The following is a 16,063-nucleotide window of genomic DNA, read 5'->3' as shown; positions in this document are numbered from 1 at the left end:
GTTATGTTTCTACAGGCCCCACAGGAAGTCAGGAACCATGTTCTGAAACATGGCTATTAATCTGAGTCTGGAAGACGAGGGGAGCTTTGTGTTAGCAGGTTTGGTATTTGGGTTCTTGTGGATGTCTGCTGGCTCAGGCCTTGGAAAGAGAGTTTGGGAGGCAAGCAGTGTCCTTAGAAATGAGACGGTATTTATAGGGTTAGTGTCTAATTCACCCACCTCTGTGCTACTCAGCTGTACTCATGCTGCTTTCATCTCTACATTTCATACCACACTGTGGGGCCTCCATTTTTCCAAGAGAGTAAAAATACTCCGAGAAGGGAAATATAAGCTCGGTCAGTCAAGAGCAGCATTTCTCAATCTTGTATTCATTATTGCCCAGGTACTGGTTCAGGATTTCTTTTCCTTCAGTGCATGGGGTTCTTGGAGAGGAAGAGGTAGGCAGATGAAGAGTGGTGGGTAGCAAAGCAAAGTTTACTGGACGATAGTACAAAGCTCCCAAAGAGGGAGAGGACCTGAGGGGTTGCTGTTGGAGTTTCTAAGTCTAGGGATTTTATGAGATTGTTGGTGAGCTGTTTTAATCTGATTAACCCTCCATGCACCTGTCACCCAATCAAGTTTTTGTTCACATGCTCATCTACCCATCAGGTAGTTGTTTACTCGGCTCCTTTCAGGGTGGTGTGGAATAACAAGATGGGATCTTTTTCCATTTAAGGGTAGTTTCCTCTTAGGATAGGGCCCCTATCCTGCCTTTCTTCTGACTATCCTCCATTAGTGATCTCTTAAAGACCCTTTATATCTTTTATCTTCAATCCTGTCCAGCTCCTATGAAAGTAAATACTACAGAATAAGATTTTGTCAGATAGGGATGAGCTTTGGAGAGCCACAAATGGATAAAATATTTAAGATTTTTGGGGTGCCTGGGTAGCTCAGTTGGTTAAGTGTCTGACTCTTGATTTTGACCCACTTCATGATCTCTGGGTTATGAGATCTAGTCCTGCACTAGGTTCTGTACTGGGCGTGGAGCCTGTTTAAGATTCTCTCTCTTCCTTTCCCTTTGCTTCTCAACCCCCACTAAAAAAAAAAAAAAAAAAATCTAAGATTCTTTTTTCAGCTCCGACTACTAATTTTTGTCCACGTGGGGGTGATGATGTCCCTGTGGAGATCCCTGCAAGGAGGTGGTCAGTCTTGATCTCTTGGAAAATTGCAGCAAGAGTGTTAGCAAAACAAGTCACAGTCCTCCTGCCTGTAGCTGGCCCTAAAGGCTCTGACTGAGATTCTTCATCTCTCTTTTTCATCTTTCATTAGATTCCCTAGCTCTTGGCTCACATTTTGGCTGATCTCTGTTGTCTTCTGTTCCCCTGAGGGGTATGAATACTTAGTTGTCCTGACCTTTCAGGTTCTGGTTGTTGTGATTGTTCATTACAGTCTTTCCTCCAGAGTTCGGAATTATCCTGATTCAAGGTTTCAGGAACTGGGAGTCCCTTTTTTCTGCCATGCTGTGAAATTGTGAAGGTAGAAACTGAGGGTTAGCCCTCTCAAAAAAGGACTTAGGAAAATCTCCTAAGCTTCCAACTATATTTGATCTGTTCAAAGTTTATTAATAAAACATTACTTCGGCTTTTCTCCATATCCTGTTCTTGTTCTGGCCTAAGTATTATGGAGAAGTCTGAGGGCTAACACTCAGGTTCTACCTTCCAGGAGTCTATAGTGGACTTGCAGATAGAAGATGTGATCAAGAAGTAAGAGCTTAAAGTTACCAGTGGCAGGAGGAGACAAATACAGTGTTTGCTGTCAGATACCAAGCACAGTAGGGAAAATGCTGCAGGAATTCAGAGAGAGAACTATCTGTAGTCTGGGGTAATAAGTAAATATTTCATGGTGGGCATAAACTAGAGGCATTCTTTTAACATAGGTAGGGTTTACATAAGTGGGAAGACACAGAGAGGGAGTCTGAAGCTGGAGGATGGTATGAGCAGAGGCCAGGCTGTAAGACTGTATCCCATGACCTGGGTTCAGTAAAGAGACCAATGTTGCTAATATGGAGGCTTCTAAAAAGAAGAGTAAAGTTGAAAAGTTGTAACTTAGAACCTGATCCTGGCACGCTTTTAATGACGGGGAAAGGTGCTGCTTTTGCATTTACCATTTCCTTACTAATCATTTCTAGTCACTTATAAATTCCGCAGTGTGGAGTTATTCCACAAACAGTCATGGAATCTAGAGCTGGAGGGCACTGCAAAGCTCAACTAAGGCATCACTCATTGTACAAATGAGTAAATTGAGGGGTGGATGACTTGTTAACATCAGTTGATTAGTTTTGGCTTAGAACCAAAAGTAGAACCACATGAAGTGGTTTCCAATCCAAGTGTTTTCTGGTTATGCTCTTTGATGCAGAGGTAGTAGAAGCAGCAGGGACTTTGAAGTGAGACAGACCTGGCTTTGACCTCTAGCTCTGCCACCTAATGGGTGTGTGACCTTAGGCATGTCACTTAACCTATAAGATCCCCTATTTGCATACCAAAAAAACTGGTGATTATGGTCCCTGGAACCTACTTAGCAGCTCAACAGACACTAGGCCCTTCTCTTTTGTTTGTTCTGAGGTGTCAGCAGCCTTGGGAGTATATCTTAAGAGCTCCACACTCCCAGCCTCCTCTTTCAGCTGGTCTGAGATAAACACTGATAAAAATCACCAACAGCTCAGATAACAAAATATCTCCAGAAAGGCCTGGTTGAGACACGTGTGTTAGGCTCTGGCCTGTGAAGCATGGGAATGCAGAAGATCTGGATTATGGGGGTCAGAGTACCTATCCAATGATAAGTGCCCATTTCATGTGTCAAGCATAAAAGATTCAGAAACAGGAGTGCAGAGGAGACATTAGAATCAAGCTTACAGTGGGTAAAGAAATTGTATTAACAAATTGTGGTATATTCATACAATGGAATACGATTCAGGTATTAAATAGAACAAATTGCTGAAATACACAGCCACCTGTACAAGTCTCAAAAACATCATGTTAAGCGACAGAAGCCAGATGCAAAAGAATACTTACTATATGAGTTCCATTCATATGAAATTCCTGAATGGGCACACTTGTCTTTGGGGATAAAAGTCAGAACAGTGGTCGATCGGCAGGGAGAGGAATTGATTGGAAAGAGGAACAAGACAAATTTCCAGGGTGATGGAAAGATTTTATTATTGAATACAATTGCCCAAATACGTCAAACTGAACCATTTGAAATCTATGTATTTTATTGTATGTTATTTACATTTTGATTGAAATATAATAAAAACAAAGTAAGCTCACTACATTTTCCTTTTTGCTTAAAGTGAAATTTGAATTACGTTCACATTGGAGTTCATGGAAAAATCTTTTTTTGCCTTGTCTTTTCTCCCAGATAAGCAAAGGGTGAGATATTAAATCTTTGGTGGGATTTTTGGAAACAGAAGCTAGGAGGCAGTGTGAAGCCAAGGATGCTCTTATAGTAACATCCAGAGAGAAGCTATCATCCTCCAAGATGGTCTAATAGGAAGTTAGTCCACACTGGACAAGAGAGGAGACCAGATATGTGGCAGTTTCTCAGAAATAAGAAGAGTCAAGATATAACAAGCCAGTGGACACTTACATATACTTACAGGGATTTGCTGGAGGCTTGTGGTCTCATATGTGCAAGTGGAGGGAATCTTAGACATTTTGGAGTCAGTGTTTCTAAGAGCTCCTTGGTCATGGAAAATGATATAAACCTTTCTTTGAGAACACATGCAAGAACTTACCAAAACTTACATTGAGGAAGGCATGGGCATATCTTATACCATGGGCTTCTTGCATATATTATTCTTCTCCACTTTAGAAAAAAAAGATTGACTTATAATTGTGTGTTTCTGTTCCCCATAGTTGGTAGCCTCCTTGAAAGCAGGTATCTTATGTTTTGTCTATGAATTCAAGCGCATAGCCCAGTACCAGGTACATAATATAGGCTCTTTATCATCTCCAAGTCACCATCCTTCAACACTCTTCTTTATCCCAAATCCCTGCCCTCTTCTCCTTATTTTCATAGCATTTGTCTATTTATGTATTGTCTTTTTTTTTTACCCCTCATGAATATTAGATCCATGGAATCAGAAACTTTGGCAAATAGTAGATTCTCTCTAAATATTTGTTTAAAAATGAGTAAATGAATGCCCACAATAAATATTTATTGAAGCAATTGTATTATGGCATCAAAGTGTCTTTCTAAAATAGTTTCATAAAGATCACCAAGTATATGATCTGTGGTCTCTGGGGATGGTTACACAACATTGTACACCATCTCTGTTGAGTAGCTTCTTTTTCCCAATGCTATGATCACCATGCTTTTTCCTGCTTATGAGAGCTGGACTGAAATCAAGAAGAAGCGACTAGAACAATTCTCAGATTGAAGCTGGTGGGCAAAGAGAGGCTCAGGCAATACCACCATATTTCAAGCTTCTAATTATTTTCATTAAAATCCATAATTTTATAATGTGGTTTTCAAAGTAACTACTAGGAGAGGGAAAAGGAGAGGGAGAGAGGGGGTGAGGAATGGGAATGTGATTGTCATTATGAAAATGTCTGTTGCAATGCTTGATGGTGTGATACTGTAGTTTATTTCTGATGCATATAATATCCACAAAGCAAACAATCTGCCCAAGATGTGTTGTTGCTTCATCTCTTTCATTCCATCCTTCTCTTATGTCGCCATCTCTCCATCTGCACTCATTAGCTGTAACTGGACAATACACACATGCACAAACATACACTCCTTATATGGTTTCCTTGGTCTTCAACATAAGGGAAGGAGAAATTGGAATTCCTAGAGATTTTCAGGAATGCAAAAAATTAAGCCATGTAAAAAGATTCTCGCCATTCTTTCTCCTCTTTACTCATTATTATAGGTATTTAAAATTTAATAATTACTAATATTAGGTGTATTGGTATTTACCAAGTACTGCAGACTGCAGAAAATACTCAAATGCTGGAAAATTCCCATGAACATTACTGGGTGGTATCTGTATAAAGAAACATTCAGATCTCCCTTTAACATTAACAGTACTGTGCAGAATCACATGTCAAAACCACCAATCTAAGGACTTATTTGCTTCCAAAATGTGTTATTTCTTGGAATATCACTCTTGGATTTGTATAAAGTTTCCTAGGCATATACACTTATGAATGTTTATTTTATTTGCGAGGATGATTCACTGTTAGCAGCAGACAGGGCCATGAACTCACACATGGAAACAGCTACCAGCAAGACTGCTCCAGTTGTGACTCTTTCTCACCCAGTGCTTCTTGTCCTCATTGCTGAAACATAAATTTAACCTTTGACTCTGAGTGTCATGTTTCCTGCTCTTGTTTTGCCCTCAACTAGAGTGGATTCCTCTAAACCAGTAGCCTCTCTGTGTTGCTTACTATACTTTAATTCTTGCAGGAGAGTTATAATACCTTTTCCAGTTTTCCAAATTTCTCATCTACCTTTTCTGAGAATTTGGGTTTGAAAATAAATAATTGTTTTTGAGAAATGCAGGGAAGAAATTCCCACGTGGAAACCCTACTCCCACCACTGTGGCTAACCCTTCCTTCATGTACTGATTGAATCATAAGAAAGGAGCTGGAGAAATCCAGCGTGTCAAGGTATCAGTGATAAAAAGTTTAAGAAGACATGATTATTCTATATGCTGGCAAGTTGAGCTCCAATAAAAAAAAAATACAAAAAAAAAAAAAAAAAAGAAGAAGAAGACATGATGATGTTTCTAGCAAAGTTATTTGTAAACACTGTGATTTCAGGGAATGGAAGTGATTCTCATATTGTACTGCATGTAATGTGGTGTTTAATTTAAAAAGAAAAAGGAAAAAAAGAACTTTAATTCAGCTAAAAACTGTAGAACAAGGTAACTGGGACAGCAGCCTAGGATTTCAGCTGAAAGGACTGATCATCGCTCTAGAGCCTTCTTCCTGATAGAGTAACAGTTCATCTTCTTTTTGGGTTCCAAGTTAATTTTCTATATGATTTGTGACATTAGATAAAAATGAAAGGAGGCATGGAAACACAGTTGGAAGCTTTCCTTGTGTTTGCTTTTCCGACAATGCCTCGCACAGTGTGTACATTTAATGATTCATTCTGTCCTGATGTGGCTTGGCCTGCGTAGGTTGATAAGCAACCTGCCAACCAAGGAGTTTTTTTCCTCTCCTCTAGCATTCAGGTAGAAGCAAAGGCATTTCTAATACATTGTTAAAACCCATGACAGTTCCCAGAATAATTAACACTGTGTAGTCCTTCTCCTTATTCCCATGTGGTATCATGTAAAAAATTAAAAGCATCAGGGAGTCTGTATGGCTCAGTCAGTTAAGCATCTGACTTCAGCTCAGGTCATGATCTTGGGGTCTAAGGATTGAGCCCCACATGGAGCTCTGAGCCCAGTGGGAAGTCTGCTTGTCCCTCTCCCTTTGCCCCTCCCCCTGCTTGTGCTTTCTTTTTCTCTTAAATAAATAAAATCTTAAAAAAAACTAAAAGCATCAAAAACAGTAGTTTCAAAAAAAAAAAAAAAACAAAAACAGTAGTTTCAAAGAGAAGTAACTGAAACAAAAAGTGCTAGCCTAGGAAAAATATGAAAGGTGGAGGATCATGCTCTGAGTTCTGTGGCAAAATAAATCTATATTTAGCCTTGGATTCCTTTCAGAAATTATCATTTTTCTGCTTATGAGAGTAATACAGCCTCATTTTACAAAACATGGAAAAATGAATAAATTAATAAAGAAGAAACTATTATCTATAATTCTACAGATCACAGATGAGAACCACTAACTTTCTGGTGTTCTTCTGTTCATTATTCTGCACTTATATTTTTACTAAACTGGGCTCTTGTAAATGCAGTTTTATACCTAGCTCTTATCACTTACTATTATAATGATAAGTATTGTCCCTTATTATAAAACATCAATTTATATACAATGGTAAGTATGTTGTAGTCATGTGTCCAACACTGGGAGTGAGATTTTAACATCTTTTCATTTTATAAATGTCAGCCTTATAGTTTTAGTTTTTGACTTAATTTTTGGGGGTTATGATTTTAGAACAAGAATTATTGAATCAATGAAAAGGAACGTGTTTAGGGCTTTGGTATAATTAGCCCTATGGCATTTAAAAAGGTCATACCAAGTCCTGACATTAATTATAGTACTCACTGGAGGACACTCTCGCTCTTCCTGGGATTGCTAACTAAAGTCACTTTGTGGGCTGGATCCAGACCCTTTCCTGACAGGCCCCAAGCTGTTCTGGAACAGGTCATTTCTGGGTAAGAACTGTCCTTGGAGCCCTCTTTACCTCATTGTTCCGCAGGGTAAATGAGAAGGTTGGGCAACGTGATGTCCGCTGTGCAAAGCACAGAAGAAGCCAATTCTACAGAGGGTTGTTTGTGGTCCAGGCACAGGTCCAGGAGCAGGGAACCGCCACCTGCCAGCAGGACAATGCTGCGGTGGCAGGACCAGTGGCGCCACCTGCTGAGTGGGTCTGCAAACAACAACCATTCAGAAAGCACGGATAGAGGTGAGGAAGAAGAGCACCAGCCATGCGAAGGCCAGCAGTACAGATGGCTTATACAGACATCAGCAGATGCAGCTTCCACACCACAGCATGAATGGCTCCCTGTACGTGCTTAGTCAATGGATGCCAAGTCTGACCACTTCCTGACACCCAGGAATGAAAGACAAGGAAGGATACCAGTCGGGATGTATGGAAGGAAGGAAATTGATCCATTAAATATGCTCCTGTTTCGGGCACCTGGGTGGCCCAGTAGTTGAGCGTCTGCCTTTGGCTCAGGTCATGATCCTGGGGTCCTGGGATTCAGTCCTGCATCAGGCTCCCTGCGTGGAGCCTGCTTCTCCCTCTGCCTATGTCTCTGCCTCTCTCTCTCTCTGTATCTCTCATGAATAAATAAGTAAAATCTTAAAAAAAAATACACTCCCCTTTTAATCTAAAACAACAATTAAATATATTTCTTTTAGTAAGATATATGTCTCTGAATAGATCTTAGCAACCTCACCCTCATAGGAGGCAGGGCGTCAGAAGGTACCAGCCTTTATTCATAGCATGCATGGGGTGGGGGTAGGGGTCCTGATAGAGCAATTGCCATGGTTGAGCCGTGAACCTTTAAAGTAGGGCCAGCAGGGGATCCCTGGGTGGCTCAGCAGTTTAGTGCCTGCCTTCAGCTGGGGCATGATCCTGGAGACCCGGAATCCAGTCCCACATCAGGTTCCTGCATGGAGCCTGCTTCTCCCTCTGCCTGTGTCTCTGCCTCTCTCTCTCTCTCTTTCTCTATCTATCTATCTATCTATCTATCTATCTATCTATCTCTCATGAATAAATAAATAAAATCTTAAAAAAAAAACTGTAGGGCCAGCAGACTCGAGGTCCTGCATTGAAAGTTTTGCCTAAAATTTCCAGTCTTATTCAGAGCGCTTCAAGGAACTAAGTGCAGAATGGAGACAAGGGGACAAATATGGCAAAAGAACGAGCAACTCAAAGTGTGGGAAAGTAAGTACTCTAATTCCATATTCGTTGCTCAGAGTTCATCGTCATGGCAACTGACAGACAGCCTCCCCAGGCCCCTGGAGCTTCAACTGGCACCAGAGGCTGCTTTATGGAGGACGGCATTCCTCAGGGCACCTTTGACATCCTTGTTCCTGAGGGTGTAAATCAGCGGGTTGAGGAGGGGGGTGACAAAGGTGTAGACCAGGGCGATCTGGCGGTCCTCGTCCACCGAGGAGCTGGAGCGGGGCCGCAGGTAGACGAGGCTGCAGCAGCCGTACTGTAGCAGGACCACGGTGAGGTGCGAGGAGCAGGTGGAGAAGGCCCGGCGGCGGCCCTCGGCGGAGCGGATGCGCAGGATGGCCGAGGCGATGAACACATAGGACACACAGATGAGCAGGAAGGGGACCGTCAGCACGAGGATGCCCACCACGTAGAGCACGGCCTGGTGCACGCGGATGTCCGCGCAGGCCAGCCGCAGGACCGGGGGCACATCGCACAGGAAGTGGTTGATCTCCCGGCGGTGTCCGCAGAAGGGCAGGGTGAAGATTAAGGACGTGAGCTGCAGGGAGAGGACCAGGGCCAGGCCCACCGCGCACGCCACCATCTGGGCGCACAGCTTCTGGGTCATGATGAGGGTGTAGTGCAGCGGGTGGCAGATGGCCACGTAGCGATCGTATGCCATGATTGCCAAGAGAAAGCAGTCAGTGCTGCCGAGGGTGACAAAAAAGAACATCTGGGCGCCACAGCCAGCCAGGGGGATGGGCTTCGGGGCCCCCCAAATGTTGGAAAGCATCAGAGGTACCACCACCGTGGTGTAGCAGATTTCCAGGAAGGCCAGGTTGCAGAGGAAGAAGTACATGGGGGTGCGGAGGGAGCTGTGCGTGCACACCACCCAGATGATGGCTGTGTTGCCACAGAGGATCATCAAGTAGAGGAGGAGGAAGAGGAGGAAGAGCAGGGCCTGGAATTCTGGGACGGTGGTCAACACGCGGAAGAAGAACTCAGGGGGGCCGGATTGGTTGAGGCTCCTAGCAAACATGTGTCCTGCAAAGGAAGAGTGGGGAAGTGCTGAATCTCCCTCTGCCAAACTGTTTTGTTGTGGGAAGAAAAGCAGAATTGTAAATTTGATCTTTGATTTAGCATTTAGTATCTACTTTCCGATTTCAGCACTTGGGGTGATTCCCACTAGAGAGTATGGAATCTTTTTCCATGGAAATCTCCATAAATGACATAGCTACTCCTCTGTAGAATTTTCTGATGTCAAAGACATGTAGCTATTCTTGGTGAAATGTCTTTTTTTTTTTTTTTTTTTTTGCTCTGATATTTTACATCTCATTGACAAGGGCTAATTCTTTGCTTGTATTTAATGGAAGAGTTGTGTAGTTGCAGATATTTTCAAAATTAGACAAATGGATGTATTGCTCACTTTTTTGGTAAACATTCTTATTGAAATATACAGAGAAGTTCATGAATCGTAAGGTACAGTTTTTGTTTTTTGATTTTTGTTTTTTTTTACATAGTAACTACACTAGTATAACCATCACCAACATGAACAAACTGAACAATTCCAGGAACCCTACAAGCATCTTTTTTTTTTTGTGTATTTTTTTTTATTGGAGTTTGATTTGCCAACATATAGCATAACATCCAGTGCTCATCCCATCAAGTGTCCCCCTCAATGCCCTTTCATCTCCTTTCTACCTCACAAAGGTGAATTATTCTTTGACTCTTGTCACTGCAGATCAGTTTCTGTTTCAATTCATATGTGTAATGATAGAGTATGTATCATATCTTAACTGGCTGCAACACTGTGTCTACAAAAGTTATTCTTGATGTTCTGAGTACCAAGACTCTGCTTTCTGTTGTTTTATAATATCCCATTTTATGGCTGGGCTATAATTTATTCATGAGTTCACTTCTCATCGAGTTATTTTGGCTCATATAAAACTGGGCAAACCCCTTTTATTCCAATCCTTCCGATATACACTTTTATTTTATTTATTTATTTTTAAAAGATTTTATTTATTTGAGAGGTACAGAGATAGCAACAGAGATAGAGAGAACAGCAGCGGGGAGGAGAGGGAGAAGCAGACTCCTTGCTGTGCTGGGACCCCCCCCCCCCCCCAATGCAAGGCTCAATCCCAGGACCCCAGGATCTTGACCCAAGCTGAAGGCAGATGCCTAACCAACTGAGCCACCCAGGTACCCCCCAATATGCACTTTTAATATAAATCCTTTTGTTTGCTTATTTTTTTTTCTAAATTTCCAGTCATGAACCTAAACTTTTGGACTTGGACAGATGCACATAGTAGGGGACTGTAGGGACTAAGGAATAATTAAGTTGCGGCTGCCCAAGATAAGAAAAGATAATAATGAAATGAAAAATACAATAACAGAATTGAAATAGACATCAGAACACACAGGTGAATAAGAAAAGAGCTTTAAAAGAATCTGGGAAGGGAAAAGTACCTATAGACTAAGCAACTTCAGTTCAATTGAACTCCAAAAAAAATATACAAAAAAATACTACAACTTTTCAATGTAATAACCCAAGAGATGATAAAGTAGTATCTATAGTTCTAAGAAAAACAAATTGGTGTGAAAGAATTCTGTACCCAGGTTTTAGTGACTTATGTTCAAAAGCAACAGACTTTCTCAGACCAAATACAATGAAAACAATTCCTCAACAAAGACTCCTGATTGCTGGGGGATTAATCAGAACACATAATCCAGGACTGGAGAAGTTGTAATGTAAAAATTGGATTTGAGAAATCAAAGAGTCAAATATATATTTAACACCAAATGTTTGATGCAAAAAATATTGTTAAAAAGTTCTGAGGAAATGTTGGGAAATATCAGGAAGGGAGACAGAACATAAAGACTCCTAACTCGGAGAAACGAACTAGGGGTGGTGGAAGGGGAGGAGGGCGGGTTTTGGAAGGGAATGGGTGACGGGCACTGAGGTGGACACTTGACGGGATGAGCACTGGGTGTTTTTCTGTATGTTGGTAAATTGAACACCAATAAAAATTAATTAAAAAAAAAGTTCTGAGGATAGTTCTTGAAAATATTCATAATGCAAAATGCAAAAATTAAAACAACCCTGCACATTTAAAACCATGAACTGTAGCATTAGGAAATTGATAGGGAAGGATGGGGGAAATAAAATAATCCTGAAATAATTTCCACAGCCTATATAAGGAAAGACTCAAGAGATATTTCATTTAGATGTGACTAATCAGAGAAATACCTATTCAAACATATATTTCTGAACAAGGATCATCAGTAGAATAAAAGTCAGCATATCCATTCCAAATGATCTGATTTAAAAAGTAAAGATAGTACAGGGAACAGAAGGCTCAAACAAAGAAAATGTGAGCAAGCATATAAGATAAAATAGCTTAAATAAGAAAAGTAAATATTTAACTTCTGAAAATAAGTTTAAATGAAGTTTGTGTTCTATTAAAGATGGAATTTCATATTTATATAATCCACCAGGTGCACATACAGTGACAAAGGAAGGCTAGCATTGCTTTAGTTTAGCGTTGTGTGTTCTGTGATCTAACCAATGGAAGGAGACAAAGTTAGGCAGGAGTTAGATTTGACTATCTAGCTGAAAACACAACAGAACCAACTGAAAAATTTGGACTAATAAAATAGTCATTGGAGTGGCTAGATCCAAAAGACATGTAGCAGAGGATCTCTTAACTAATAATCTTCACTGAACTGCTGTTTCAGATTAATCACACTGTTCATTACATCTATTCAACATACTAAATGGTGACCATAATATACTGAACACAAGAGACCTGTTGCTATTTTACTATGTCTGAATTGCATACATGGCAGTTGGATTTTTCCCAAACCAACTTATATTACTTGTATTTGTGTTGTAATTATGTAATTTTCTCAAGTATTACAAAATCTAAGAGTTGAGTGCTTGATAATTATGAGTTGCCAAAACTTTTTGTGGAATAACATATGAGCTGGACCACAATAAAAGACTTAGAGGGAAATTTGGAATAACTTAATATTTATATTGAACGTGAGTCTAAATGTTCACTCTGTTGTTACAAAAGCTAACACTGGAATTAGTAGGTAATGTCTGAGAAGAAAGGCTTCGATTTTAGGTGATACAAACTCAAAGCCCCTGGCTTTATATCAAAAGGTTGATAAATAAATGCCAATTGGAATATTTTAAGTTAAAGTAAAATGATTAAGTATGTAGTCCATGCTTTGGATCGTAGGACTTTCTGTTTTCTATCAATGTTAGTTAGAAAATGCCCTTCCCTCAAACAACCACAAAAATGAATAGGTGAATAATAAATAGGCCAGTGAATCAACCTAAAAACTAACAAGCAGGAACTACTCGAAGAAAACTGCTAAGCTATGTATATATATATATACATATGCCTGTACGGAAAACCCAATATTTTAGTGTTAATTGGCTCTGAAGTAACGTGTGACTTCTATATAATTCTATCAAAATCCCTGGAAGAATGAACAAGAGAATGTTAAAAAAATGTGCCAAAACAGAACAAAATTTGCATCATGAGACATTAAAACATATCACAATCATATGTTATAAAATATATCTTATGTTATATCATAAATCAAAATGGTATCTGCAGAGCACTAGAGCTCCAGCACACTAGAACAGAAAGAACCATTGATAGTAGCCAAGTGTTCTATAGTACTCATTGGGTCAGGCATTAATTTGGGCACTTTCCATTTCTTAATTTATTTCACAATGGTCCTCTAGAAAGGGGTTCTTACACTTGCTTTACATATGAGAAAATTAATGCACAGAGTGGGTAAATGACTTACCCAATGTCACACAGCTAGCAAGTGTTGGAATGACAATTTAAACATGGGCTGGATGGGATCCCTGGGTGGCGCAGCGGTTTGGCGCCTGCCTTTGGCCCAGGGCGCGATCCTGGAGACCCAGGATCGAATCCCACATCAGGCTCCCGGTGCATGGAGCCTGCTTCTCCCTCCGCCTGTGTCTCTGCCTCTCTCTCTCTCTCTGTGACTATCATAAATAAATAAAAAAATTAAAAAAAAAATAAACATGGGCTGGAAAAAACAAAACAAACAAAGAAAAAAATATGGGCTGCCTCCAGAGTCTCTTGTCTTAATCACTGCATTATATTTCCTCTATTTTTTGCATCAGTTTTATCATCTGTAAAATGGATCTGAAAATAAATGTACCTATTTCTCAGGTTGTTGTGAGACTCGAATTATTTTGTAAAAGTACTTAGAACAGTCAAGGCATAGAGTACACAGTCAATGTATATTCACTATTGTCACTATTCAAATCAGTTAGAGAGGATCAATTTCCTAATATGGACTTAGGGCAATGGGTGAATCATTAAAAAAAAAAAAAAAAAAAAAAGAACTCCCTAATGCGTTATGCATCAAAATTTATTTCTGGTGGACTTGAGATTCAAATATTTAAAAAACAGGAAGAAAACCACAAGATAATGTAGATGAACTTTTTTCAGACCTAAGACTACAAATGATTTGCAAGCAAATAAGCAGAATCCACAAAAATGTTGATATTTTGACAGAATAAAAATTTAAAAGATCTGTGGGTCAAAAACACAATAAGCAAACTGAGTAGAAGATGAAATTTTATATAATCTGGCAAAAAAAATCCCTCATTAGAAAAAAGGAATAGAGGATCTGAATAGGCAATTCAAAAAAGAAATATGAAAACACAAATACAAACATACAAATTCAACCTCATTAATATTCAAATAAACATACAATGAAGCAGAATCAGATACTATTTTCTACTTACAAACTGACAGTGGGAAAAAAAAGATAGTATCAGGTACTATTTTCTACTTACAAACTGACAGTGGGAAAAAAAAGATAGTATCTGCTGTTGTTAAAGTTGCAAGGAGAGACACATCCCCAAATATTGCTAGTGGAAGTATAAGGTGCTAGAAAAATTTGTGAAGTGCAATTTGGTGATATGTAATAAAAGACTTAAAGAGATGCATATGCTTTGCTTCAGCAATATTATTTTAAGGAATTTATTCTAATAAACTAACCATGAGTCTGTGCATAAAATTATACCACTGTTCTATATTGTGGTGAAAACTATCAACCAAAATATCAGTAATAGGAAAAACCTTAAATTAATTGTGGCCTCTCCATGTGATAGGACAAGCAATCATTTGAAAATGATGCTGCATAAATATACTTAATAAGATGAGGATGGCTCATGAAAAGCAGGTTATAAAAAAGCATTACATCATGATTCCATTAAAAATAATGATATCTGTTCATAAAAATACGAAAGAACATTTTTGAAAATATTAATAATGGATATTGCAGAATGAGTCGGATTGCAAATCTTTTTGTTTATGACATGCTTTTCTGCATTTACAAATTTTACAATGAACACACGCAATTTGGCAAATATATAGTAAATTAGCAGGTTTCCTTTATTCATTGGTATTTCAACATGGTGTTGGGAAGGAAAGCTGGTAGGGTGTCAACCACATGGATTTTTGGACTCAATTAGATATAGAGTTGAAATCTAGTCCCCTTATTTGCTAATTTAATTTTTTTTGCTAATTTAATTTTATGCTGATTGTGTTGCTTGGTAAGCCTTGGTTCTTTGATGTGTGATTGGGGATGTGAATATGGAGCCTTATACGGAATTTGTGAAGATTAAATATTTCAAATATATAATGTGTCTGAGACATAACAAGCGTCCAATGAATGTAAGTGCCCTCCCCTCTTTTTTTCAGGATAGTGAGTTTTCTCTAGATATTTACCCTTTGGTTCTTATCTTTTCCAGAATGGATAGTGAGATTCTTCTAGAGCTGAGTCCCTCCAGGCCTTTCAGTTGCTCTGCTAAACTGTGAATAATAAAATGAGCAACAGAGAAAATAAAACAAAAAAGAAAAGAGATTTTAGTGAAATAATTTTAATTATATATGATGAAAACCACATAAGCTAGATCTGGATTCAGGAAAACATTTAAAGATGATTCTATCTTAGTAAGACATGAACCTCAAATGAGCAACATCGTACCTAAATACGAACATACAACATTTGGTGCAAAACATAATTTGGAGATAAAGCAAGACATGTAGTATTTTGAGAGTGATGTCTGCTAGGACAAGTGACTACAGAGTGATTTCAAGGACAAACTCACACACATATCCAAGGTGAGACTATAGCCTATTGAAAAACCAAACACATCAGAATTTGTATTTACAAATTAGGATTTTCCTCTCCAGCGTTCACTTTCAAAGGTTTTTCACTCAACTATTCTGAGAACCTCCCAACCCTGTTACCATCGCTACCTGTGAATTCACTCAATTTTGGGTGCTTGTATTCCTTCCTTGGGGATTTGATGTTTAAGCACTCCACTCTGGCAGCACCAGTCTGAGAAACATATCAGTCAGGGCCATATTTAGGCTCTACAAGGGCAAGAACATCTGTCTTGTTTACCAGTATATCCCTATCATGATTGATTTGATTTGAACTAAATTGA

At 39.3% G+C, this 16,063-nt stretch overlaps 1 protein-coding gene across 1 annotated transcript; it reads right to left on the bottom strand.

The window, feature by feature from the left end:
* Positions 1-8,632: 8,632 nt before the first annotated feature.
* On the bottom strand, positions 8,633-9,586 carry LOC121471583 (olfactory receptor 10Q1). The gene has a single exon (XM_041722375.1). The coding sequence runs from the start codon at positions 9,584-9,586 to the stop codon at positions 8,633-8,635; it is 954 nt and encodes a 317-aa protein (XP_041578309.1).
* Positions 9,587-16,063: the final 6,477 nt, after the last annotated feature.

The sequence above is a fragment of the Vulpes lagopus genome, chromosome 11 (genome assembly GCF_018345385.1).
Source record: "Vulpes lagopus strain Blue_001 chromosome 11, ASM1834538v1, whole genome shotgun sequence".
In the NCBI taxonomy this organism is placed as follows: domain Eukaryota; kingdom Metazoa; phylum Chordata; class Mammalia; order Carnivora; family Canidae; genus Vulpes; species Vulpes lagopus.
This window is presented reverse-complemented; position numbering and strand designations above follow the sequence as displayed.